This window comes from Syngnathus acus, chromosome 6 (assembly GCF_901709675.1).
Source record: "Syngnathus acus chromosome 6, fSynAcu1.2, whole genome shotgun sequence".
Classification (NCBI taxonomy): domain Eukaryota; kingdom Metazoa; phylum Chordata; class Actinopteri; order Syngnathiformes; family Syngnathidae; genus Syngnathus; species Syngnathus acus.
In genome coordinates, this window is record NC_051092.1 from 3,004,199 (window position 1) to 3,030,384 (window position 26,186).

At 46.3% G+C, this 26,186-nt stretch overlaps 1 protein-coding gene across 2 annotated transcripts in view; it reads right to left on the reverse strand.

The window, feature by feature from the left end:
• The window catches only part of mctp2a (multiple C2 domains, transmembrane 2a), a 157,750-nt gene that overhangs the window by 126,344 nt on the left and 5,220 nt on the right, over window positions 1–26,186 (reverse strand). Inside the window, exons 9-24 of one of the 2 annotated variants that reach the window (XR_005098410.1) lie at window positions 23,721–23,891; window positions 23,064–23,194; window positions 22,795–22,981; window positions 22,360–22,453; window positions 22,182–22,284; window positions 22,003–22,105; window positions 21,761–21,862; window positions 21,608–21,682; window positions 21,099–21,218; window positions 11,397–11,516; window positions 10,240–10,281; window positions 6,371–6,480; window positions 6,186–6,295; window positions 5,290–5,387; window positions 2,787–3,038; window positions 2,299–2,407 (exon numbers count right to left, since the gene is read on the reverse strand). Coding sequence is in view for 1 of the 2 variants with exons in the window: in XM_037255448.1 (XP_037111343.1) it covers window positions 2,979–3,038; window positions 5,290–5,387; window positions 6,186–6,295; window positions 6,371–6,480; window positions 10,240–10,281; window positions 11,397–11,516; window positions 21,099–21,218; window positions 21,608–21,682; window positions 21,761–21,862; window positions 22,003–22,105; window positions 22,182–22,284; window positions 22,360–22,453; window positions 22,795–22,981; window positions 23,064–23,194; window positions 23,721–23,891 (1,626 nt within the window). In the remaining variant the exon portion in view is untranslated. Of the gene's footprint in view, window positions 1–2,298; window positions 2,408–2,427; window positions 3,039–5,289; window positions 5,388–6,185; window positions 6,296–6,370; window positions 6,481–10,239; window positions 10,282–11,396; window positions 11,517–21,098; window positions 21,219–21,607; window positions 21,683–21,760; window positions 21,863–22,002; window positions 22,106–22,181; window positions 22,285–22,359; window positions 22,454–22,794; window positions 22,982–23,063; window positions 23,195–23,720; window positions 23,892–26,186 lie in introns of those variants that run through there. The other variant, XM_037255448.1, reaches the window with a different exon arrangement.

Below are 26,186 nucleotides of genomic sequence, written 5' to 3' on the forward strand. Positions count from 1 at the left end.
TTTAAAGGCCAATGATTTCATGCGGGCACTTAAAGGCCATCGTCGTCTTGGAAGAATTATGGTGTCGTAACGCCGCTGTAAACTGCTATTAGTCACCATTTTGCCTCTTTTGTTACCTCCGTTTGGCTCTATTCCCAGTGTACCAGACGCAAAATGGTACACCCACATGCCAGTGACACCCCATAGCTGCCAGTAATGCTCACTTAAGATTGACACACACACACCGAGAGGCATGCATGAATTGAATTTTAGTTCTAAACTTCCGTGTGGTTTTTAAACAATCAGCAATCCAGTTCAATGTTTTCAGTGAATACCTAAATATGGCCACCGACGTGTAAATAAAACATACAATGACTCCTTCCTATCTTAGCTTTGGGCTGATTATTTTTGGAGGCGGGGCCTGGCATGTGACAAGACTGCGTGTGTGAGTGGGCGTGAGCTGTGGCCGTCAGCAGCTCCTGCGTCACATGTTTTACAGCTTTTCCGGTGCTCAGTAATTGGCGGAAAAGTGCAATGGTGATTGTGGCTCTCCTTTCCCGCATGCGCAGTCAGCACAGTAAAAACTCCACCCTTGAGTAGTTGTGAGTCAACGGCAAACTAAAGTGACAGAAAAGCCTTCAAGTCAACTTTTATCGCTTTGTCCTACGTAATCGTGACTAAGGATCTGCCGAAACGAGCGGTCCATTCAAATGAAGATGTTTACCATGCAACATTAGAGGCCTTCTCTCTCTCGCGCTAGTTTGATGCCCGCCTTGGGGCTCAACATCAGAGGAACGTCGGCATGGAGAGGAAAACAGGTTGTATGAGGTTCCGCACACAGACACTCACGCACATTCTCACACACGCACGAATGCACACAACACACACACACACAGAGGGCCTGTGGTGCTGCCTGAAGGACTGCCATGGAAACAAGCAGTGTGACAGGCTCTGGGGGGGTGCGTGTGAAGGGGGGGTGGTCCGCAACAGCTGCAGGCGCTTCCTTTTTTGACAGCCAGATGAAGACATCACTGTCACACCATGAACAACTACTACTGGGGAGTTTCAAATGGGGGTCCTCAAAATGGGGTGCACAAAAATGCAGTAATTGTCAATCGTTTTTGCATTATTCAAACAAGTGCATACCTACATATGGGAATGGGTGTGCAAAAAATATAAATAAGTAAATAAATAAACAAATTAAAATATATATATATATATATCCACGACATCCACAGTATTAGTGATGAGGCCATGTTAGCTACTGTGTGGTTCAAATGTTCATTAGCAAGCATGTAAAAAAAAAAATTCCAGAGACCAACTCTGAATTCCCGGACCATATTGCATTGTGACACTTCATCCTCTCCTTCGGGAGCAAACACATTGATAAATAATTCTTTAACTACAAAGGCATGCCTTCACGGTGTAAGCGCGCGCGCCAGTGCGTGCAACAACCGCCGTGACCCTGCTGTCACACTCTTCGTTATGATCCGGTGGGAGGAGGCCATTGGCTTCCTAATGACCTCGCTGATACACGCTGCACACATCTGACAGCTTTGGAAGCACAACAACTAGGGCGCATTGTGAACTGTTATCACATGAATAAGCAACCATGTGAGCCAGTAAGTGTTTTTGGTTCGAGTTGAGTTTTTTTTAAACAATATGAAGTTGATTGAAATCCCTCAAAACTGAAACTGGTTAGTCCTCTCAGGGGACACATCTTTGGGTATTCCGCCAGTGATCTGATGGCATACCCAAAGCCCATCACAGCCCCCTCCATAGCCACCACCTGAAGGTGGGTCTTGTGTTTGTGTGGGGGATTTAGCTAGTGAGAAGCTTCGGGGGTCACCTCCACACCTCCCTCTCACTTTTGAAACGGACCCCTGGTGGCAGTTCCTGGGAGAGCCAAGTGATGTCTCTATCAGCCTGTCAAAAAAGAGATAGCCCGGGGCTCCACCGGGGTCCCCCCCGAGCCAATCAAAGTCTGCACAAAGGACAGATGGATGCTCTTTCACCACTGGGCTACTGCTGATGAGAATGAGGGGGGGGCGGCTGTCGCATCAGACCCCCCCCCCCCCCTCCCACCACCACCACCACGCGGCAGATACAAACACCCAAACCTCAGATCAGCTCTGACTATGTTTATTTTATATTGTCAGTCCTCCTCCTGGAATGAAATGCAGCAGTGGTTCTCAACTTTTGCTGCGCCAAAGCACACATTTTGCATAAAGAATAAAACACAGAACATCAAAATTTCCAACAAAAGTGTATAAAACGAAATAATGTGAATCACATCTGAAAGTACTCGAAAATACTTACCCTCTATATGTCAACAGGTGAATACACAGATTAGGTGAACCTTCTGCCCAATTTTTTTTTTCGGGCAAATTAAGCTCAACTTCTCCGGCAGTACAGCGCTTGCAAATCGCTGAAATTATTGACAAACTGTTAGAGATTTTTTTTGTACATTTATTTCATTTTAAATAACATAGCATTGATTGAAAAGTTAGTTGCAGAGATTAAATTAACTGAAAGCATAGATACGACATCCTTACCGAAAATGGACAGCAGTGCAAAAACAGAGGAACGCCGACGCTCGTTGGCTTTTAATGATATTAGCGCACGGATCAAGAGCAATATTTTGCCATCGTTTGTTTTCCATGAATTGTTAAGTCCGGTATTAACTTTAGCTTGGGGCGAATATCTGAGCAAAAAAAAAGAGGAGGATATCTGAGGTAAGCCCCATTCCTCCATTAAATTACATCCAAAGACGAAGGCAATGTTTTTATTTTGATTTTTTTTTTTACCTCCCGGCTGATGATTGACGGGGCCGTGAGCTGCCCTCCTCCTCTTCCTCCTCCTGCTGTCAGCCGGGGAGGCAAACACAAGTCGGAGGGCGCCGTGGGGGGGCGAAGGGTGCCGAGTCGGGGCGCTACAGTGGAGCTGGGGTGGCACCGGTGCGTTGTTTGTCAGGCGGACTGGGTCGGACCGCTGCTCTCTTACTTCTTCTTGCGTGGCAGGTTGCGGCCGGTGGGCGCGCTCAGTGCGCTGTGGCGCACCTGCAAAAACAAGCGGGAGTTTTTTAGCGGGAGCCAGGTAATCCGAGCTCAGCCGAGCGTACGGTAATGGCTCCCCTGAGGAGAAGCCGGTGCGGCGGGGAGAAGAAAAAGGCAAGGCGGGCTTGCGATGTAATGAATCATTTTTTAAACACGAGAGCAGAGGGGATTAATCACGCACGGGGAAGGATTTCAGGAATCAAAGGGGTGTTTGTACTAACGCCTCATTTTGCGCCCCAATCACAATATTAGAAGCGGACATCAACGGTTGAGATGACTTGCAAAGCTACTGAAACTTACGTCCCTGAAGAAAACTAAAATCCAAGTCCAGGAAAAACACGAAAGCTGCAAGTAGTGACGAACGTGCCGGGCCCTCTTCTTGAAATAGCTTCACATTATTGTTACTCATTTGGCGACTAGCCTACCTCAAACCAAATTGGCCAACGACAAGTTCCATTTCATGTATGTGTCCATGAGACTTGTCCAGTCATAAGAAATAAACTTCTGAAAAACAAAGGACGGAAATAAAATATATCGACTAAAAGAACAGTTTGTGTGCAGCATAACAGCTAAATGCTGCGTCACCATGTTTACGCTCTACTAATTAAACCCAAATGAACCACAGACACGTCCACACATATTTTTGTGTCAGTAAATCTACTGTCTTCAATTCAGTACATATGTCAAATTACCCAAGACTCAAGTTTTCAGCGTTTCCTCCTTCTAAAATCTTGAAGAAATAAGATTCAGGCGGTGCACATTTTTTTCAAGTGATCACGGGGTGTCGTGAAGAGGGAGCGAGCTAAAAACAAACGTGCTAAAAAGTTGCTTTTGAAGCACGCCGGCAGGCGCTCAAACAAGGCGGCAAATGTGTTGGGTAAAAAGGTAAGGAAACGTTATGCTAATTAGCCGGGCGGCCCGCTATTAGAAACAGGAGATGCGAGTGCGGGAACAAAGTGGCAGCTTGGTGCATGGCGACATGAAACCGTGCTCACAACTGACAGATGCTTCTCATTTCCGCGTTGTCAGAAGTCCCGCGTTTGAGGACGACTTTGTAGATTGGCGCGGCCCGCTAATTGCCAAGTCACATTTGCAAGAAGGACAGGAGTCCGTTTGCAGCCTTTGTGGTGTTTTTTTTGCCGTCGCATCCGACAATTGTTCCGAGTCAACAAAAACAAAATATGCGCTTTCTTACAAGGGGTCTCTTGGGTATATGACGTTAAGGTTATTGCAAGCAATAATAAAAGGCACTTGGGATGACTCCCAAGAATCTTGAAGCTATTTCCAACGTGAGCTTTTTCTCAAAAAATGTGTTGTTTCCGTGCGTGTGTGTGCTATTTCAAAGCCGAAACAAAAAAAAACAAAAAAGTATCCCAACGGGGGAGGAAGACGGACAAAAGGAAGCGGAATCAAAAACGCATCCGCCACCTTGTTTTGCCAACTGGGCCGTTCCAAATCTCAAACGAGACAGGCTCCAGCCACATCACAGACGGCTTGGCCGTGTCTTTGCCGCGGGAGGACATCAAGGGTGAGAGAGTCTCGCCTGGATCCGCACCGTCAGGATTTCTTTTTCCCCCCGGGGTTCGGCGAAGGGGTGAGCTACCTGGGAGATGAAGGCAGCGACGTGGCACTTCATTTCCCCGCACGGCCAATCTCTCGACATCTTTACGAAAGCTCAGTCACGTCAATAGCGCGAGGCTAATGTGTCGTCGCGCCGCACATTCGTTGACCTCCGGCACCAAGCAGCAGAGCCGCCGTTGCCAAGTAACAAAGTAATACTTTGTCACGGCTTTAATGGAGAATTTTTAGTTGATCCTTTTAGAGGCACTCCATCATGTTCCTCATCTCCATTTTTTTGGGCGATTGGTGGTTGCTCGCTTGTTATTTCGACCCATGAGTACGCCCCCTAGTGGTAGGCAGATGTCATCGTGGCGGCCAAAATCGTCACCGTGATTAGAATTCGATTAATTGTGCAGAAACTATAATGTGAAAAGAAAGTATGTGATGTACTCCCCGAGGCGGCACAGCCACCTGAATGTTAGCACTCCTCGGCTCGACCTGACACATCCGAACATCTCCTCACTGAGGATAATTGGGCCGAGGGGCCGCTTTACAAAAGCGTCGCTCCATTAATAATCAAACAAAGCCACAAGATGCATTTCCGGCACGCTTGGGAATTCTCGTATGGCAAATAATGCAAACGTCTTGTGGGAATGGGGGTCCCTATTTGTATGGAAAAATAAGGCCCTTTTACCTTCTGAACATCACACGGCATTCTCTTGAGGAAATCCAGCAGCTCATTATTGTCGATTGCATACGGGTTGCGCAGCTTCTTGGTGAATTTGTGAACGCCTGTGAAAAAGAAAGAATGGGTTCAGGAATGCGCAAGGATCAAATATCTGATCAATTTCATACGTCGCTTTTCTGGAATTCTGTAAATATAAGTCAGCACAATTTGTGAACGGCGATTCGAAGCGGGTTCCCCGTTTTGTTTCATTTCGGAAAGACGAGCCAACTTCTGCTCACTTTCGAGCGCAACTCGGTGAGACACTGCGTGGAAATAAGTGGAAAAGCGGTCGGTCGGGTGCTGGCAGCTAGCGAGCGCTTCACCTCAACGCGCAGACAAAGAACCCCGGGACCTAAATCTGTGCGCGCAACTTGAAAGGCTCGCCTTGAAAACCGCAGGGATGGAGTTTAACAGGGGAGGCAGAGAAGCGTGTTTTTGTTTGATACGAAGGGATTCTGCTATCGATTGCGTCGAAGGCTGCGTGGAAACACAGAGCGGCTGTGGGCTGGCGAGCCGGTGGAGGAGAGCCCGTGGAGGGCAACGCATCTCCCTGACCACCGAGATGACGGCCTGCGCTGTTTCGCCACACTCGATAATGAGAGCCGGGGCCTTCGGAGCGCCCAAGGACACGCCGTTCGTTATATACGGCTCGCCGGCTCTCCTTTGTGTTCCTTACAAACCCGTCGGCTGCAGATGTCTGATCTGGTTACATGTGCAGAGGTGTATGGGAGAGATCTTGAAAAGACTTCACTTCATCAGATGATGGGCGGAAAGTAAGGACACACAGCGCTTCTCGAACTGGGTGTGTGCACAAACATTTTTCGTGACATTTTTTTTTTGCACAACGGTGTGAATGCACTCACCCCATATGAGCACCATGTAGCGCAGTGGAATTAAATATAATAGCGATGTGGCTACAAAGAGGACCAGGCAGGCCAGACACGACATGAAGGGAACAGACCAGTTGAACAGGCTGCAAAAAAAAAAAAAGAAGACCAGCATGAAAATCTATTCAAAACAAACGTGGTATTAAAATAGATTTGTTTACTTCTTTATCCGTTCCCCGATGGTTGCAAGCTCTTCCAAAATGTTCTGGACTGTCAACACAATTTCCTGCACCATGTGTATCTTGTCCATGAAACACTTTCTTTCAGGTTCCTAAAAAAAATAAAAAAGCAAGAGGTCAGTTAAGAGGACAGCCAGACACACGCACGCACAGACCATTTTTTTTCCAAGAGTCCATCTTAGTTGAATAACCCAGAGTGTGCTTCACCTTTTATCGAGCCGTTATTTACATTTAACGGGCTGACATCATAATTGAGTGTGGCAATGTGGTGAGTCAACATGCGCTAGGTAGGGGGTGCTAGCGAGATGGAGGGTTTGTCTTTTTGATCACATCAAGGCACAAAATAAGGACGCACACGTGAAGCCTTCCAGAGGGAGAGGCGAGCGTGGAGATAACGCCGCCTAAAGAGGCCTGAAAAGGCTCACATCAAAAGGAGGAAATAATGACAGCAATGATGACAGAGAAGATGGAGGAGGATGAGGAGACGGGGGGGGCAGTTGCTACGGAGGCTGGAGGATGTCTGCCGTATATGTTTATGATACCGGACAAGCGTATTGACGGGGTCCAGGCGGGACGCCGCCCGCTATCGCGGTTCGGTGAGGCCGCCCATGGGAACGTGGCGTCTTCAAGCGAGGGGGGGGACTCCCCGCCCGCTGTCAGACCCACAGGAAGCGAGCCGTTCCCACACTAGCACGTCCTCCCCCGCCGGGCGTCGGATCCTGGCTCCGCACTGGAGGTCCGCCGCCGGCCAAAAAAGGCAGAAGCATGGCAAATATGCTTTGCTTGAGAGGAAGATCTCACGCTCGCATCAAGGAGACTATCAGTGTTTGGACTTCCAGAGTTCAGTTTGGTACATTATGCACTTTGGAATTCTGATGGGTACCAAACCATGATGGACAAACCCCTTCTGGCGTGGGGAATATATTCCAGACGCGTCTGGCGTGGGTTTGTGTCCCCTTTAAGAGGCGGGGTTATGGTGGTGTGAGAGTCTGGTTGAGAGTTGTGGCCTACAGCAGCTTTCATATGAGTGCACTCTGCATTGTGTTTTATCGTTAATGGCTAAAAAGTGCGTTGGTGACTATGGCTCGGCTTTTTTTTAAATACGTGACCTGTGGGAAGCCATGAAAACACAAAGCGAACTATAGATACCGCATGCATCTACCGAATAATAAGCGCAAAAACTCACAATAGAACTACAGCGAGCGAGAATAAAGAGCCAAAGTGTTGGCTTTCATACGGGAAAAGAAAGCAAACAGACAAATAGATGCCTTCTGAAGTATAAATAAATAGGCGGCTGTGAAGATTACCATTATTCATGTCCTCCTCCATCTCCTTGGTGACAAGACATACTTTCCATTTTTTTTTCTCCCTTCAAATTGAAATAAAACCATTTGAAACGGGCTGCACAAATCCGAAATGTCTACTGATTGGGGAAAAAAAAGCTGCTAAAATCGCATTCTCATATCAGCTCAGCTTACTTCGATATTTATGTTAAGAACGTCAATTTCCTTGTTTTCTACTGTCAAATAAATACAATGTATAGAAAGCGGTTTATGGTGTCCTGGTAGGGCTCCAGATGAAGGCACGGACAGTTTGCTGCACTCAAGGAGACCCGCTTGAGGGACGGAGCGACCTAGTGACCCCCCCTTGCCCCGATCTCGCACCCCCCCTTTATAACTCCCCCTCTGGGAGCGAGCGAAGGGCGGCCCAGCCCGTTTCATCTTCCACCGAGTTGAGTTCTATTGGAGATCTCGGGACTTGTTTTTGCCTCTCCTGTTTCTTTGTGTTATGATTAAACAGCGTCCGCGTGCACAATTGATACCTAAGGCCAAAGGGAAGTCACTTTGCCCACCCGTAATTTGTAAGCTGTTTGGTCCCACCCCTGAGGACAGATTTGTTCACAGGCCGAGGATCTGTTGTGTATTATTCCGCTGTACCACCGCGTCGCCTTTCGACTCTCTTTAACATCACGCCTTAGCGTTTGCCTCCTCGGGGGGAGAAACGGGAATAAAAAACATATTTCGGGTGGTAATCGCAACCCCCTTACGGGGAGGGGAGTCTTTCGCGGCACGTTAGCCGAGAGGCTTTGAAGGCGTCAAACTTAAAACTGATCACTCTTTAACCCCAAATATTTTGAAGACAGACTTTGATAGGTGTAAAGCGACACGGGCTTGATCTCGCCGAGCGATATGGCGCTCGAGTGACAGCGCGGACCATAACACCGCTTTCAAATAAGCCACTTTAAATTAAAGCTGACAGCTTAAAACAAACACGGGCCGCTGCCTAATTAGTAAATGAAAGGAGATATTCCATTTTTTTTTTCTCTCCCCCTCTCGCAGTACGCGGGAGGGGCTTAGCGAGGCTCGCGCAAATTTTTTCAGAGAGCTTTAAGATGAGAAGGAGACGTCGGCGTTTCTTCGCCGAAATGACAAAGACCTTGATCAAAAGCGGAGGTTCAAGGTGAAAACAAACGTAATAAATATCCTCCCGAGCGTCGCTATTACATTAATTACACGGCGGCCATCTTGTCACATAGCTATAAAAAACTTTTTTTTTTTTTACTGCTACTTCCTGTGAACTTGCGTGCGTGTGTTTGCAGACATATCATGCGAGTTTCATCATCCTCGCAGACAGGATGTGCTGGTGTTTTTTTCCCCTCCTCCCGGTAGCCCGCGGTCATCACAACAAAATATATTGAGCGCATTATGGATATGAATGCCGGGCTTGGACGCAAGGGTCAGCGCTGGCAGGCTTTGCGTTGGGCCCGCATAAAGCAATAATGCACATGGCTGTTAACTGTCCCTTCCTTACACCAAACGGGAGGATGAGTGTAATTGAATATGGTATTCCGTGGCATGAGGAGAAGTCTAAGTTTTCAGCCTCCTTAAACATTTCCTGTTGTTTTAGTTTTCCCGCAGACAGTAATAAAGATGCTTTATGATTTTTTCTCACCAAGTGAACTAGTGGAAGTGGCTCATAAGCCCTTTGGGCAAAAGCACAAGTTTTTTTGTTTTTTTACAGCTACTTTGGGAGTAAATATCACCCACTACTTTTCCATTTAGACAGTCGTGACACAAGAGATCTAAATCAGTCCACAGAATGCATTTTACGAGGCCAGGGAATGTGAATATATGTGTTATAATAAAAGGCTTACAGGACGTTAGTGGATTTATTTAAGAGACGTTGACTACCGCAAGATACGCTCGGGAATGTCATTTATTGAGGCTATATGCAAGTAAACATTTCGGACAGTTGTGAGAAGTGCTTAACTCGTTTGCCTCACGTGTCTGGTGTTTTGACTTTGCTCTGGTTTCCTAAAAGAATTTGTGTTCATCAAGCGATAAGGCCAAACGCAACTGTAAACAAATTATAGTCAGTGACTCACATCTGGCAAATCACCCTTGCGCACACACCAACTCGCCAATTTTTGAAAAATTGCGACCTATATTGTTAGCTCCATTTGTTGATTGCACTTCAGCAACAGAGACTCTCCACGCTCCGCTTTTTACGAGACGTATCTGTGCAGATATCAGCCTTATTTCAAGGTATCGGTACTCGCAGCGGCCTCTTGTGGCTGTCATATTTTGGGGGAAAATTTGATGTATCAAAAGCAGTAAAAAAAAATTTTTTGCCACGGCTAAATAAAAAATTTCAAGTTGTATTTATAACGGCACGGCTTGGCCAGAAAGTCAACATATTTCGATCCGTCTATTTATGTTTCCTTGGGCCATCAAAAGTCGGCATTCAGGGGAAAACTTTTTTTTTTTTAAACAAAATCTGAAGACGTTACCACCAAAACACATTATCCGGTACAAAAATAAATAAAATCGGAGCGAGAAGAGATAAAATACCTTCTCGTCGTCCTCTTCGTCCTCACACGTGCTCATGTTCACCTGAGAGAAAATAAAAGGGCAGAGAGAAATTCAAGTGAATGGGACATTTGTGGGACGGGAGCATTTTTAACAAACAGCTCGTAATGAAATTTCCTTTGAGTACATTCACCCCTATTGGGAGAGGCTTGTTTCCATAGAAACAGCATCATGAGGTGACCTCACTCACACAAAAGGAAGAGGTGAAAGAGAGCCTTCTTCATGCGAGCACTGTCGCACAAAAGCAATCTCATTTCTCCGCAACATAAGCGCACAAAAAAAAACACGGGGTGGAGGGAAAAAAAAAAAAAAAAAAACATTTAATTTGGATGTTGTTGCCGATATCACTTTATATCAAGTCATCCCTGACCCTGCCGTGACATTGCCTGAGAACAGAGCTTTTGTCATTGCCAGCCGGAGGGTTACCAAAGGGTCTCGGCAACTGGGTGTGGAGGGTGAGCTCGGGATTTAACATTGCCCGGGGAGGCAACCTTTGCTTGCAAACGCGCTCACTGTTGGGGAGGTGGGGCACCACTTTGGGGAGGACGTGTGAGCGGGCCAGGCTTGGGGCAGGGGTGGGAGTCGGAAGTGTGAACGGCATTAACCTTCACAGGCATGTGTAGGGCGAACTTCAAGCCCAGAGCGGTAGAGATGCCACAGATTGGATGGATGTTTTGCGGTTGGTTGCATTTTTGTTTATCGGCGAGCAAGACGCTATTGTCACTTCTGTAGCTAACTAAAACGGTGTATTTTTTAATCTTGATATAATTGTGCTTGCTGTGTCTTAACATAGTTGATATTTAAATGTCTCCTGTCTCACACACTTCTCTGCACTACTTTTTCTTTCCTCCCCTCTGTCGACTTTGTCCAACACCCCGCGGGCTTAATTTGAACTTGTTGCACTCCATTTTTCCATTTGGAATTACCGCCAACCCACACACCAGACTGACGTTTTCCCAACCCACACTTTAACTATAATTCAAGTAAATTATGTCCAAAGTGCCCACTTTTCCAATCCGACGCCAGCGGTGAAAGCTACCGCTGCTGTTCAGCCTAAAGACGGACTTGTGATCATATGTAAATGGCGGATTGTGTAGGTTTCTTCGCTTATGCACAACTGCAACGTCAATTTCACTCACCAGGTCCTGGTTGGAGGTGACGCTTCTGCCACGGAGCTGAAAGTAGTTCCAAATGAAGAGCAGGAGCAGGAAGAGGGGAAACATGAAGAGCTCCCAGTGCCAAACTGTCACCAGGAAGATCTGAGGAGACAAGACAGATTAAATGCCACGCGGCTCATGCAACCTTCAAATTGCCCGTGCGGCCGGAACGAAAACAAAAAGTAAAATTGATTCGAGCGCTTTCGAAATCTCCGGAAAGCCTTCGGCAACCGATTATGTCTGAAAATTCCAGAGACAACTTTTTAATACGTCCAAATCCTATTTATACACATAGAGATAGCGCTGTGTTGGCATGGAGCATTCCTGCCGAATAGAGAATATGACGGATAGGCGCGGCACGCCGTCTTTTTTAACCGGCGCGTCAAATCCTCTTAGAGTCAGAGACGGCAGAGAAGCTCTGACGAGGCACATATGGCAACCGGAGGAGCGTTTGCAGCGTTTACCCCCTCGGCCGCGATGATACTGACCCCCCCGGTAGAAATAAGGCGGATCATGCTGAATGCGTAATCCCTTCTAATTCTGTAAAAGAGTAGCGCACTAAACGCCGCTGCATTTCACAGCGGAGTGCTAATTGGATGGTTGCTTTCAAAGCCACTTAGTGGCAAGTCTAATGAGTCTGCCTACAACCCAAATGACACGGCAATGTGTGAAAAGGATTTTATCAGGCGCTTGACAAGGAGAAGGTGTGTGTGGTGGGGGGGGGGGGGGGGGAATGTCCCAGATATTAAGTTGAAATTCATATAAACTCGACAAGGCCATGTGAAGTACGTGTATTCATTTACTATTCGGTTTTCAAACTGACAAATTGCGGCCTCCGGTCAGACGAAATTTGGAAACAGCCTGACTGTTAAATGTCACCGATAAAAAACAAGCAAATGACAAGCTGGGTCGGTCGTCAGATAATCTCAAGGCACATTAGTACAACTAGGCATGCCAAGACAAGTACTTAATAACCGCTATGACTTCCTATGAGCTGTTGGAACTTCTCGCAGAAATGAGTAAACTCGCCATCTCTTTAAAGAAAAAGTACGACTTAAAGTAAATCCTAGTTTATTTCCTAGCAGTGACGGCTGGAGCTCGTACCCACGCTAGCGCCTGAAAGCTATAAAATAACAACAGGCTCAAAAGGGCTGCAGGCTGCTTGGAGAGTGAACAATATGTTTGCGTTAAAGCCCGAGACAGGATGTGAAACACCGAGAGAGCGAGAAAGAGCTCGGGGTATATCGAGGCCCTGCAAACAACAGACTGCTTGTGTCACAAGCGGCTCGTGTACGCGTCGGCTCCCGGGGCCAGTCTACCTAGTCCCGCACCAGGACTCAGGGAACAGTGAGTAATGCAGACAAACGCCCTCGAGCATCTCCACTGCACCACTTAGTATGCTTTGACAGAGCAGTAGGTGAGCTGAGGAGACTACAGTAATGCGCCGCTATTCGTAGGCGGATAGTTGCCTGATATGAATTGTGGAAAAACTGCAAATAATTAAAACCACCCCAAAAAACTTGAAGAGCTTCACTCAGTTACTGTAAGTGATTAAAGGAAATTAAAGAATATATGCCAATTGGTCTGTTGTCTGTCTACTTATGCTGCTGCACCTTTTGTGTTCAATTAGCCAATCCTTAAAAGCTTATGAAACAATCAGCATCTATATGATTGTTTTCATTAGCTCGTCTATGGTGTTTCCCATTATTTGTTAGCATTAAGCTAGTGCACTATTTGAAGGCTGAGACATTTGGCTTTTTTTTTTTTTTTTTAGAAATATACAATTTGTGATTCTCTTTTGTAATGTGAACTGACCTGAGTTAAGTTGACTGCTACCGTACAGTGTAAGCAAAAACGTGTATTTGCAAATACTGTAGGCAGGGGGTTCGCTGTACAACGGGTTTCACAAATAGACAACATGCTGCTGTTATTCTTTTAATAGCTCATTTGCATTACAGTAACAAACTAGCACAAGCGGGGGGTAGAAGTAAGAAAAAAAAAAAAAAAGGTAAACAATGAATATGCATGGGGGCTCTGTTATGAATAACCTGCGTCATGAGTTGTCACCTCAGCTCCCGTGAGAGGCTTCCAGAGCAATGCCCCCCCCCCCCCCCCCTGAGGAATTCAACTGGCTGGCCGACTGGTAGCTTGTCATATTCTCCCCGTATTCCCATTATAGAAATAAAAAAAAAAGGAAGGGAAAAGTGACACGAGCCCAGCAGGAATGTCGCACCACCTTGTTCTCGCCTGGCGAAAGCTGCCGCATTAACCACTAAAAGTCTAATTGCTCGGCCTCCGTCTTCTCGCGCGAGTCAACGGAGGAGGCCAATTCATTTTTGCCCGAAGGGGGGGTAGAGAGAGAATCTGTCACAGGTATTCATAATCGCCCACTAATGCAAATTTCTGCTCGCCGCGTTCCAGCTCAGCGGACAAGATAAAAGCCTACAGGAAGACAATGGCTGGTGTCGGGAGAAAAGTGAGTGCCTAAATGAGGGTATAAACCAAAACTGTCAGACGAGCTTCTCCATTCCTCCCTCACTGGTGTGTTCTGCCTTTACAAGCTTGTTTTGCGATGAAAAAGTTAAACATCTGGGTGGTTAAAAAAAAAAGGGGGGGGAGGGATGACTTTCACTCAGGTACTGTCGTTGTCAAGTCTTCTAAAGTAATGAGCAGAGGTAAAGATTGGGTCGCCCAAAAAAAAAAAATGTCCCCTCACATCTTCCAGAGTCCCTCAGCTAGAAAGGAGACGAGACTAATTCCCCCCAACTAAGTGGCTTGTGTTTTATTAGCAAGCGGCTGAGTGATTAAAAGGACACGTTGGACAAAGTGCAACTGTAAATCTGTATAAAAATAATCCGCGTTTTAATTGCCGTCAAAGACGAGCGCGGGCGCTTTTCTAATTCTCCCTCCCCACCTTCCTTCCATCAACAAATTACATGCGCTGAGCGAAAACCTCGACCTTCTGAAACACGACAAACGTGTTAAAGGCAAAAGACGAAACGAAGCGGGTGAGAACAAACAATGCGGTCGAGCGCGTGGCATGCGGGGTGGGCAAAGTGTGGCTCGCGGGCCACATACGGTTCAACAACAGGTGGTTGTTTTTTTTCTGAAACACCATAGCTCTAAATTGTAAATTCTAAAATGCACAAGCTTTTAAATGTCAAAATTAAAACGTAAAATTCAACCACCTTAATAATGTTTTAGAAAATAAAGACATTATTTAAAAATAATATCTCTGATTAAAATTTCCTGTTGACCTGGCTAATTATTGGGGATGAAACAGTTCGGAAAATGGATGGATGGATGGATGTAAATATTGGTGAAGTATTCAACTGTTCATAATTATTATTTAAATAGAAGCTATTAGTAAAATAAACACGTCAAAAACACTCCTATTAAATTTTAAATAACATTTGAAAGGATTATTATTTTAAATCTATATTAAAAGACTAATATGGCATGAAAGTTTGCCTACCTGGGCTAACAAATGACTAGCATTTGAACAAGTGTTAGTCAAGCAGGAGCGTCTCTACCGGGTCGCTGAAAAATAGCTGCATGATTCCAAGCGGGGGACCGGGCGAGGAGACAAACAATGTATTAATAAAGCAATTAGCACTTAGCGGAGTATTAAGTGTAGCTATGATGGAGATGCACTTTCATCGCCACCTGTAAGCAATGAGAAAGGAGGGCAAGTAAATCTACCAGCAGGGTTAAGAAGATCCTGACAGAGTTGTTTTACTGCGCCATTAATATTATTCCACTAAATGTACCGTGCAGACCCTTTGCTTGGCCGCACCAAATAATAAAGCACTCAACGATTAAAAGTGTGAATAAAACAACTGAAAGCTGAGCAAGCACGGCAGCTCCGGTCCCACCCACGGATGGAGCACGGCGGGGAAAAGATCAACAAAAGGGGCTTTTGTTCAATGAATTTGTTCGACAATAATTCAAAGGCTATTAAGGCGTATTAAGGAATGAAATACGTTGAGCTCTGTGGAACTCAGAATCCGTCTGCCTTTCTCCATAAAATTGACCAAAAATCACATCTGCGCCACAACTTAGACTGGCTTTTAGCTGGTCTAAATTCCAGTCCACTTTCTGTCACTAAATTGTCAGGTGCGTAAACAGCAACAGGGTCTTTCATATTCCCAAACAGGGCAAACTTGACCTGCCCCAGCACGAAAATGAAGACGCAGCAATTTTTACGCCGGTCGCGTTGAAAGGATCAATTTGTCTCTGCGGTGAAATGAATTAACATGGTCAGAAAAGTCAGATGAATCAAAAGGCGCATGCACACGGCCGCCGGTCTTGAAACCGAAGACCGTCGGGTCTCTCGAGCGGCTGTAAACGCAGAGCAATGAGACATGTAATGTGTGTTGAGATCGGGCAAGTGCGGGGACAGGCTTTTGGAAGGGGAGGGGGTGGATGTCTGCAGGCAGGCGGAGGAAGCGCAGATAAGATTTCTCTTCGGGGCACGCAGAGTGAGTGTGTGTGGGCAGCATCGGCGCTCGGAGCAAATTATTTCCGAATAAATATTTCACATACGCTCAGCTCAAGTCGTATCGACTGAGGAGGAGCAAGAGGAGGAGGAAGCGAAACAGAGTTGCGAAGAGAATGAAAAGACGGGGAGAAAACTTCTTTTTAAGCAGAGGTCAGCTGTGATTACAAACAAAATTACACAGGTCGCACTCGCAGTACTTGTCGTGTCCCTTCATCGAAAAGTGTCAGTAAATTTTGCCAGTCGGTCATTCGTCATTATTCGTCCGCCATTATTTCAAGCCAAACCAGAACTGTCATGTCAGTCCATCGCCGTTATTTTAACCATCATTGCTAATCTACAGTTCCTCTACACTACTTTGGGACTGTTTGTAAAATGTCTTCTCTGGAACATTTTCAACTTATCTCTGACTGTATTTAAGCAAAACTGTTCTGGCCTAAAAGGTATACACATCCCTTGCATTGCATGATTGACTCGAGAGGGGGGGGACCAAAATATGGCAGTGATCAGTCATTGTCACTTATTTCAGGGCAATTAAAAAATAAACCAATTTGTCCGACTTGCGCGGAGGAGATAAGAAAATGCTCGTGAGGAGGTCTGCACAGTCTCTCCATCGACAGGCAAAGCATTAGCATGTGCTCCCAAGGGCCAGATCTGGACTTCACAACGCCCCCCCCCCCACCCGTCTGACACATGCCAGGGCCACAGCAGCACCAGCACGAAAGGGGGGCCGAGCCGGTCAGCAGGGGGGCCCCGTAGTGGCTGTCAGCGGCCGCCGCGCTGACCCCGCACTCGGGCGCTGGCCACTAGTGTTTAATCCGTGTCGGGTGCGTTAACACTGAGCGACCTCCTGGGTGACAGATCTGCCATGTGAGCCTTTTCCTCTTACCCGAAGGGTGGGGGTGGGGGGAAATGGCATGGACTCGCTGTCAACTCCACTCACACATACGTTAACGCACCAGGGCGCGGAGGCGGGGTCAGCGCCTCAAGTGCCTGGGCCGAGATGTCCACTGTGGCCGGTAAGGTGGCGAGTCAGTCATTAAAATACGACATACGCCGTGGGGTTAAACACAGAGTGTTCTTCCGTGAGAGGCGACTTGTAATGAACAGTTGAAGGAAAAAAAAAAAAAAATAGTAAAAGAAGCAGAGGCTAAATTCTAAAATGAATTGGACATGTAAACATCGGTTATAGACTTTGATGAAATTTGCAAAAAAAAATTTATAAAGTAGAAGTTCCAAACCACGTAAAAGGCCTGGGAATAGACCAGCCGTTTGGGGGGGAAAAAACAATTCCCAATGGCCACCACGTCCCATAACATAAATAATGTTTTGCCAGAACATCATCATGTTGTTTGTATCGAACATCAATGTAAACTGATTTATTATGATGACCGAGAATCATTTTCATAGCCATAATGAACAGAAAAGTCGACGGGGCTGCGTTTCAAGGTTGCATTCGCCCTCGAGAGCTGTCGCCAGACATTTACGCCGCCTTAAATCGGCAAATGCTGCCAACGTGAAGTTTAATAATTATGAAATCAGCACACACTTCAACGTCACGGCCGTTGCCGTTTTTGTTCCCACCGCACAGGCTGTGAAAACTCCCACAGCTCGGGGGGAGCTAGAGAGCGTAACCCCCATGGGAGTAAAGAGGCTCTCCTTTTGAGGCCTCCAACTTTTTATTTTTTGTCGCCCCCCCCCCACCCCCACACCAAAAGAGAGAGAAAACAGATGCAAAGCAGAAACAAAGTGACGATTAACAGCCGAGCCGTTGGACTTGCAAAGCCTCCACTTTTCAGGGACGGGTGTTGACAAGAACAATTACCACTGAGTCTGATTGCGTCTTTGATCTGAGGTGTTCTGGGTAATGGCCGCCGCTTCCAAGGGTTCTGCATAGGTGGTCACCCGAGACCCCCGGCAGGCCCTTGTCTCAACGTTGAAGTAGAAATTTGACTGTCAATTATCTATACTGTACAATTCTCATTTTACGTTAGTGATAATAACCTGACACGTCACTTGCTAACTTGGCAATCACATTTTTGCCTCTCTCTATTTCTGTCATGTGGGAAGGAAAAGAAAAAATTGTCAGAAAAATCAATACTCAAGTAGAGTAACCTGAAAAGCCATTTAAGCGTAGCGACGACGGACTCGTACTTCCCGCCGTTGGCCGCCAAGTGTATTTACAAGTGCGTCGTATCAAAAATTCATCAAATGAAATCTTTACAAAGTGTGATGTGAGCCAATCAGCATTTTAGAAGCTGTCGGAAAAAAAAAAAAAAGAAAAGGCAGTTGGGGTCAAAAAGAGAGCCCACTCGAGCTATATACAGGTTTCCCAAGCAGCTCTCACGTTGAAATATTAATTCTCCTTAAATACTTTAAGCGATTCTAATGACAGAGAAGCTCCGAATCAGCTTTCAAGTGCAAATGATCCCTTTTCTCTTTAAGTCGCCATCAAAAGTTGAACTTCTGAAGACGATTAATTTGCCTGGCTAATACGTGCTAATTTAAGATTTCTCTTCCAACTTGTATTTTGCGCTGCTCACAAAGCATAGGATCTCACAACTAACTTGTTCCCCAAGAAAAGGCTTCTGCGAGGGAGAGAAAAAAAAACAAAAAAGTGTCAGCTGGCCCTCACTCACCGTCTCCAGCGGTGCTATAGCGCCATCTAAAGGTCGCATACTAACATGCAGTAAAGAACTCTGGGTGACCCCTCCAGGAGGACGTATGGCGCATTCAACTGGCTCTGCATCTTAGTGGGCCAAAAGAACATCTAAAGAAGGTTATTTTAAAGATTTTTTTAGCTGTCACAGTGCCTCGTTGTTGTCAAACTCTTCAGAAGCTTCAATTCGAGGCTCATTACAGTCGCACAAACAAGGAGAAGGCTGGGAGAGGGAAAAAAAAAAAATCTTGTTTGTATTGGAATCCACTTGTGAAAATGCTATTCCCAAACTTTTTTTGTAAGAACGTGACATCATAAAAACAAATGTTTACTTAATTAGCAAGACACTTAAAACACAACATCTGCAATGCAACAGTGGCTAATTCAACAAAACTTTTTTTTACCACTTCCAGCCTTCAATGCAATCACAAAGCTTTTTTTTTTTGTTCTTTGTTTTAAATGACCAAGGAAAGTCAACTCCACACTGAGATATTCCAACTGAGAACTTTTCAATGTGAGGCAGACGCGCAAACAACAATTTCACCATGCTGCTGGCCAGTTGTGCACATCGCATGGATTTTCCAAACGGTTTTAAAATTAAGATTAAAGGGAGAAAAGGTTCCTTTTGTGTACCGTGAATAATCCGTCATGTGAATACCACATAGCCGGCACACGCCAATGAGATCCTTCATAATGCACACTTGCATCTCCATAAACAGGATAAAAATGGCGGCTGCGTGCCGTGCCGAGGTCAGAAAATTGGCCCGCGGGAGCGAGTGATATAATAGCTAAGTATTTCTGGTAAAGCACTAGGCGAGGAACATCCCCGTGGTCCCAGCAGAGGCGGCGGTAATGCATTACAGGATGTATGCGGTGTAAAAAGGCTCACGCCGGTCCGCCCGGCTTGATAAATAATGTATCGTAATGTATATTGAAGCTGCGGCGCAAACTGCAGCTTTTCCTACCGGCGTAGCCTGAGAAGCACACACTAGTGGTATAATTATGCGCATCGCAGAGGCAAGCAGAGGCCATCTGTCAATGTCGGAATCAGTTACCTTATTACCACTGCCTAAAGATATAAAGATAGGAGTGGGAGCCGCTTTCATTAGAGCGCACGGGCGGCGTGTTGCATGGTAGACGGTTCCAAAGAGGAATCTAATTGCAGATGATGACTGGGAGGAGGGGTCGCTGTACGGAGGCCGGCCTCGGAGTGGCCGGGGGCATGGCGCGCCGAGGCCCGCTCGTTAGCCTTTACGGCTAAGGTGCTCGTTTTCCGTTGGATGCATGTGAATGATTGGCAATTTAAAAAAAGAAAAAAAAAAAAATCAGGTGAGATTGAGATGCGATGGATTTGGGGGAAATTTAATTTGACATCTTGTTCATAAGTTAGTCTGTGTTAGTGTGTCTGTTGCAAATAGTTTTGGTACAGTCCGATGTACTTTCAAAAAAGTGAATATGAGCTGCTTAACAGTAAATAAATAGCGAACTGGCAGATTATGGGTGTTTTTATAACGTGTCTCGCAAGTGGTTCACCACAATAAAAATGAGAGGTTACAAGTACAAGTACAGTTGCAATGTACGTCGTTAGCAGATGAGCTAACAGTTAGCAAACCTCCTCCGATTGTGTGCACTCTTTTTGTTCGTTATCCCGCTTTAAAAAAAACAAACAAATAAAATCTACCGCTAAGTCTATTAAAGTTGTGCGTCCCGTAACTTCTGTACATTCCATTTGTCGGCGCTCGGGTCTTTTCTCTGAGCCGTCACCTGTCGGCCCCCCACGTCTCCAATGGCAAACATTTCCCTCAATTCTGCCTCCCACTCACTCGTCTTCTTATACATTGTTCTCCACCTTTCCGAGTATCTGCGCGTCGCCCTGCCTGTCTGCGCGTCTTGCCATTCCAAGCGAGGCTGAGCTACGTAGGCTTACAGCCTAAGGGCGAATCGCTCCTCGGGCTCTCACAGGATACGAGTTGCGTGTCATCCTGAGAAGGCGCGGACGGAAAGGAAAGGTGGCCAAAGGCTAGCCCTTCACAACACGCCCCGTCTGTGACCGCCTCCTCACCCTGACGAATGTGTGCTCTTAATCGTGACATTACGGCGCGCCGCTCTGAGGAGGGATTCGCAGGGGCGATACGAGATTATTTTAGCTTAGGACCTCAGATCACGTCGCCTCATTAAAAACAGCTAAACAGAGGCATTTAAAACGCCGGTTCACATCTCGGAGGCAGGCCGTCACGCCTCCACGTGATCCTCCCCCGTGATCCCCCTCCTCACGGCGTCCCTCGGGGTCGGGAGGCTTTGCTCACAAGTCAGATGCGCAAACGTCTCAAACTTGGACTGTAAAAGTCATCCGAATTGGAGGAGAGCCACGCGGGGTTTGATTGAAGGATAAAGGGCGTACACGCGGGACCAAAACAGAAGGAAGGCGGACATTGTTTTTCCTTGAGCGATTCTCCCCAGTAGGACAAACACGTCTCACCTCCGGGCTCAAAGGCATTTCATTAACTAACGTGGAGCAATGACTTACCAGGAAGGCTATGAGGCTCCGTTGCGTGTTCTCCCACTGAAAACAGCTCTTGATGTACTGTAACGTGTACAGAACTGCTGTGCTGATTTTGCGAACTCGATAGATATTGTGGGCGAGAACCTGAACGGGGAGGAATTGAAACAAAACGGTGGTTAGTATCACTGGACATGAGCGCAATGAGCTTTTATTACAAGAGTGGACTAACTTATAATTTAACAAATTTATATGAAGAATTGTCAGCTCATTCATAAGTGAGGTAAAACAAAAATAAAATAAAAATGTGTGAAATGGTGAACTTTAATAATACACCTGTAAATCTGTATTTTTTTAACGATAAAATGTAATTTCATTTTGATTTATTAATCACTCAGTTCAACAAATAAATACAAATATTAAATATGAACAAGAAAGAAAAACAAATATAGAATTTTAGGAAAATGCTCAATCAGCAAAATTAATCATTTCTTTGCACGCTCCTGCTTTATCGTAACAAACGAGTAGCGTGATACCTTTTTCGAGAACTTTACGCTTTCCTCTGTAAACTTTTCTTCCTTTGGTTGGAAACTTTTAATACCAGCTCGAACCTAGCAGAAGAGAAAATAAATGATCATTTTTATATTTCAAACTACACGAGGCATCTTTGGAAATATTTTTCCGCTTACTTTATTGTAAATAACCTCGAACACAAGCGTGATGGTTCCTTTGGCCGGGCCACTCAAGTCCTCTTTCTTCAAGTAGAGACAAATCTGCTGCTCATTTTGCACCTTTGAACACAGTCAGACATATTACGCTTGTGAATGAAGTGCTGCCGCCGCGAATGAAAATACAAAATGCACAATAGGTTTGCTTCAAGCAGGAAAAAAAGCATGCAGGGGTAGAAATGTCGCGGCTTACACAAACTTACAGTCAGTAACGGAATGGCAACTTTGCCCAAAAAGCCCGGTGCTTTGTCTCCGTTTTCATCCAGGATGGTCAGCTCCACCACATCATGAATGTCCTTAACCGGGCTGCAGCATGACAACATGTCATCATATAAAACTTGAATGTAAAAAAGATTTCAATATTCCCTATTGACCTTCTTACAATGTGATTGCTGTGTTCCACTCCGGATTGAGGCTTTTGTAGATGGTGTGGGTTTGAAGTTTGCTATTTCCCAGTGCCATCACACAGAAGGGGTTGCTTTTCCCTGCAAACGGCAATGCCGAGTTAATCATTAGGACATCAAATCATTGTGGGGAAAAGTAGCGCGGTGAACGCTTACCATTGATGTCTGTAGCGGGGAGATCGTTGGCTTTTAAAACCTTGACTTGGAGGAAACCAATTTCGCCCTTGCATTTATACGAGTTGCGGAGGCTCTGCAGGAAAAAAATGGCAAACGGGTAATAAATTGGGGCTATTTACGATGGTGTTAAAATCATTATCAGTGTTTTGTGATTTGTGTCCAGCGCTTTGTTGCAATCGCGACTGCTGTGAAAGCATCATAATAAATAAAGTTGTGAGCCACTTTAAATGTTCTCTCTCTTCTTATGGGAGTTCATTTTTTTTTTTTTTTTTCAAAAATTATTAGATTTATTTAATTCTTTTATCCATACCGTGCTGCAAATCCCACACGTATTTGCCATGTTGTCATGGTAACAAAGGTCATAAGACTTTGGCCCAGCAGTACAATTCTACCCAAAAATATGCTCCCACTTACAAATTTCTCCACCACGGCGTCTCTCTCGTCAGGCTTCTCCAAAGGAGCCGTCTCAATGTCGGAGATGGAGACGCCCCAGCAAGGCAGCAGGGTGACCAGAAACACCAGCCTGCCCTTTCCCGGATCCAGCATTTGCGTGTAGAGCTGCCTCTCGTTAAACACCAGGTTGGACAGGTCAACCTCGAACCTGCGGCACACAAAACGATTCCGCTGGGAAGGTGAAGGCCTGTGCTGAGCTCCATTAACATGACCCAGCAGGAAGTACTCACATTCCCCACGATTCCTCGCCCTTCCTGCCTCTCTTTAAGTGCACCTCCACCTGCAGAGGTGCCTGGTTATCTGCAAACTGATTGAAGTCAAAGCGCTCTCTCCACTGGGGATTGGCTTGAATGCAGAGGTTCTGAGGGCCCACAAAGACACACTCATCATTGTCCACGCAGACATTTACATCCGGCGCCTTATCAAACTCAACGTGACGGCTGGATTAAGTCATCACAATCGGCGGCGGAGGAGGCGGCGAGCGCGTTGGTACGCTCCGGTGGCCACGGCGGGATTGTAAACGTTGACAGCTCCCAATTAGAATGGGCTTTGTTGGACAAACAAACAAACAAGCGGAGAGGGACGGCTGAGAGGTTTACAAAGGAAATGACACGACAGCAGCGAGACGCCGCAGACTCGCCGATGCTGGGCGAGGAAAAACAAGTCCAGGTAGATGAACAGAGGCGTGCTGCGTATGCAAATGAAAGTGGAGCCCGGCAGCAGCGATTGAGTGGCAGGCCGGCCCGCTCTAATGAGCCACGGCCCGGTGAGCCAAGGTGGGGGTGAGTCACACAAGCGAAACGAAGAACCCCCGCCCTCCACGCAAAAAGAAAAGACAGTAAAAAGAGCGTGAGAAACCGGGGAGACTTTTTTTTTGAAAGTCTAACCTTGCTCTTGTACTTCTGGTCGCCCAGTCGAAAGCGGACATAGATGTCGCCTTGGCCGTGTTGCGGTAGATCCTGACCCTCCACGAGCGTGATGGCCAGAGCCCCCGTCCACATGCGGCTCTTGGGCTGACTCTTCTGCATGTCGGCCGAGCTCGGGTGCTGCGTAGCTTTCTGCAGAACAATGAGAAGATTTTTCACATGACGCTTGTTGAGTATTGTTAAGAGTACTCCCTACATTCATGGTTTTTTTTTTTCCCTCCCTTAGCGACCTGCTAAATAAAAATTTACATTGTAATTTGTCTGTCATGGCTTAAGATGTGGCAATATTCTGCCAAAAATCTGGCTAGCAAGAAAAAATTAATTGGTGTCAAAGAAATATATTGATACCTTTTTTTTCAAGATCAAATCATTTGTAAGCCATTTATTTTTAAGGGTTGTGACATATCTAAGGTTTAAGCTAACTAAATCCGGTCCGTGATACAACTCCATCAAAACTGTTACAAATTGGTAGTTGAGGAGAGTCCCCGGCCGGAAATTATATTCCAGCTTTAGGGTTTCAAATTGCACACGCTCCCCGTTCCCGCCTCGGCCCGACACCTCGTCATGTTTCGCCGAGCGTTTTAAAAGTAAGACAAGGGTTTACACTATGCAACACATCTCTGTTGGAGGACATTAGCACGTCTCCTTTCTGACAGGCAAGGCTGGCAAAAAGAGAAGGGGGGAGGAGGAAAAGAGAGCGGGACGACAGCGAGCAGCCAGATGTCCCGGGCTGTGACAGTCCCACTCATCACTGGCTTCCAGGCTGAGTGTTGGGAGTCAGGACACTTGGCACGCTGCAGCGGAGACAGCAGGCGGCAGTGAGTAATGATGCACGGCGAGCACGCGCAGCTCTCGCTCATCAGCATATTATGCAAAAAATGCAGCACGTATGGCCCACATTGCAGCGTGTTCCTTTCGTACGTGGGTACAGCCTCGAAATTCAGAGAGTCCGCGCTCACAATATTAGGTACACTCGATTAGCACAAATGTTAATATTACTCTGTTTTGAAAAGCTATGACTTACATTGATGTGATCATTAACCACTTCCGCCCTAAAACAAATAAATGGCTTACAGATGGTTTAGGAAGACTCTCTCTAACAACCCAGGCTAAATTTAATAAACTGCTCAAAGCTTGTCTCTTAGTCCAGATGTATCACTTGGACGTATTTCCTAGGACCAGCAGTACTACTTTCCTATTTAGATAGGGATCTGGAATTATCAGCTGGCATCTCAGGGTGTTTTCAAAGAATAATAAAGGATAGATAGTGAATGGTAAAAGCGCAGTGTGTCAAAAATCCAATGGAAAAAAAAATGTACGTCAGGAATGTCATGACCCGAGGACACCTTGGGTTAGCTGTCACTCAATTTTATGAGACGGGACGCTTAAAAAATGGGGTGTAAAGCGTTCTCTAATTCTTCATCCTTTGGGTATTTTCTTGAAAGCATGTCACAGAAGTGTTATTAAGGGACCTGAGTTTTAAATAGAGAGGGAGAAAAAAAGAAACACGATATGTCGCCTTTAACATAAAATACGCTCCAACGCTTTGCATTAGTCAACATGTCGGAAATTGAGGACAAGCTCGGCAAAGGGACTCTTCCCGGCGGGCGGCGAGTAGGGAGTAAGACAGAGCGGCCTTGATACGTTTCCCTGTTAGTGTTCCCGTGAGGCTGCTCGGTGATAGCGCGCTGCTGTAAAAAAAAACACAAACAGCAGAGAGGTTGCGCCAGGCCCACGGTAATTAAAGAGCGGGACCGTCATCCGCTCAGACCTCTTTGATTGTTTGGCTTCTGGGGCTGGAAACATACCACCCCCCCAATGCTGTCGCTCCGGCCCCTCCCGCCCTCGCTACGGAGGTCGCAACCTGCTTCGCCACCCAATCCGGCCGGGATCAAAGCTCATCTCGGGGACCTGAATTAACACGGAGGCCCTATAAATATCAGCCCTCTTCAAAAGGCGAAAGAACAGAGGGAGTGGGACGGCGATAGAAAACAGGCCTCAGCCAAGTCGTCCCAAGTGTTTATCTTGGCCACGTTTCTAACTCGGCGGCCAATAAAACAATTCCACTTAACTGTAAGTGGCCCCCGAAGAGAATCTATTCCTGGTCCTAAAAAGGGCCGCGCGATGGCTTCCATATGGCGAGACAGCACGGGGACCGGCGCAACGAGCTCAGACCCGGGTCCATTTGGCCGCCGCCTCGCCGCTGTCCGTCCACAGCTGCGATATTACTCCCCAACATCTGGGTTATTGCCCACTTTGCCTGGGAATTAGTGACCGTGCCGATCTTAGGCGCGTTGCTCTGGCAGCGTGCCGCCTTTGCCGCCAGCGCCTCCCTTACACGTTTGCAAACGGAGTTTTCTCCGCGGTGGCGACAAGGAAAAAGCACGTTTCGCAAAAGACAGAGGGGGGGGGAGCGGAGCTGTAAAA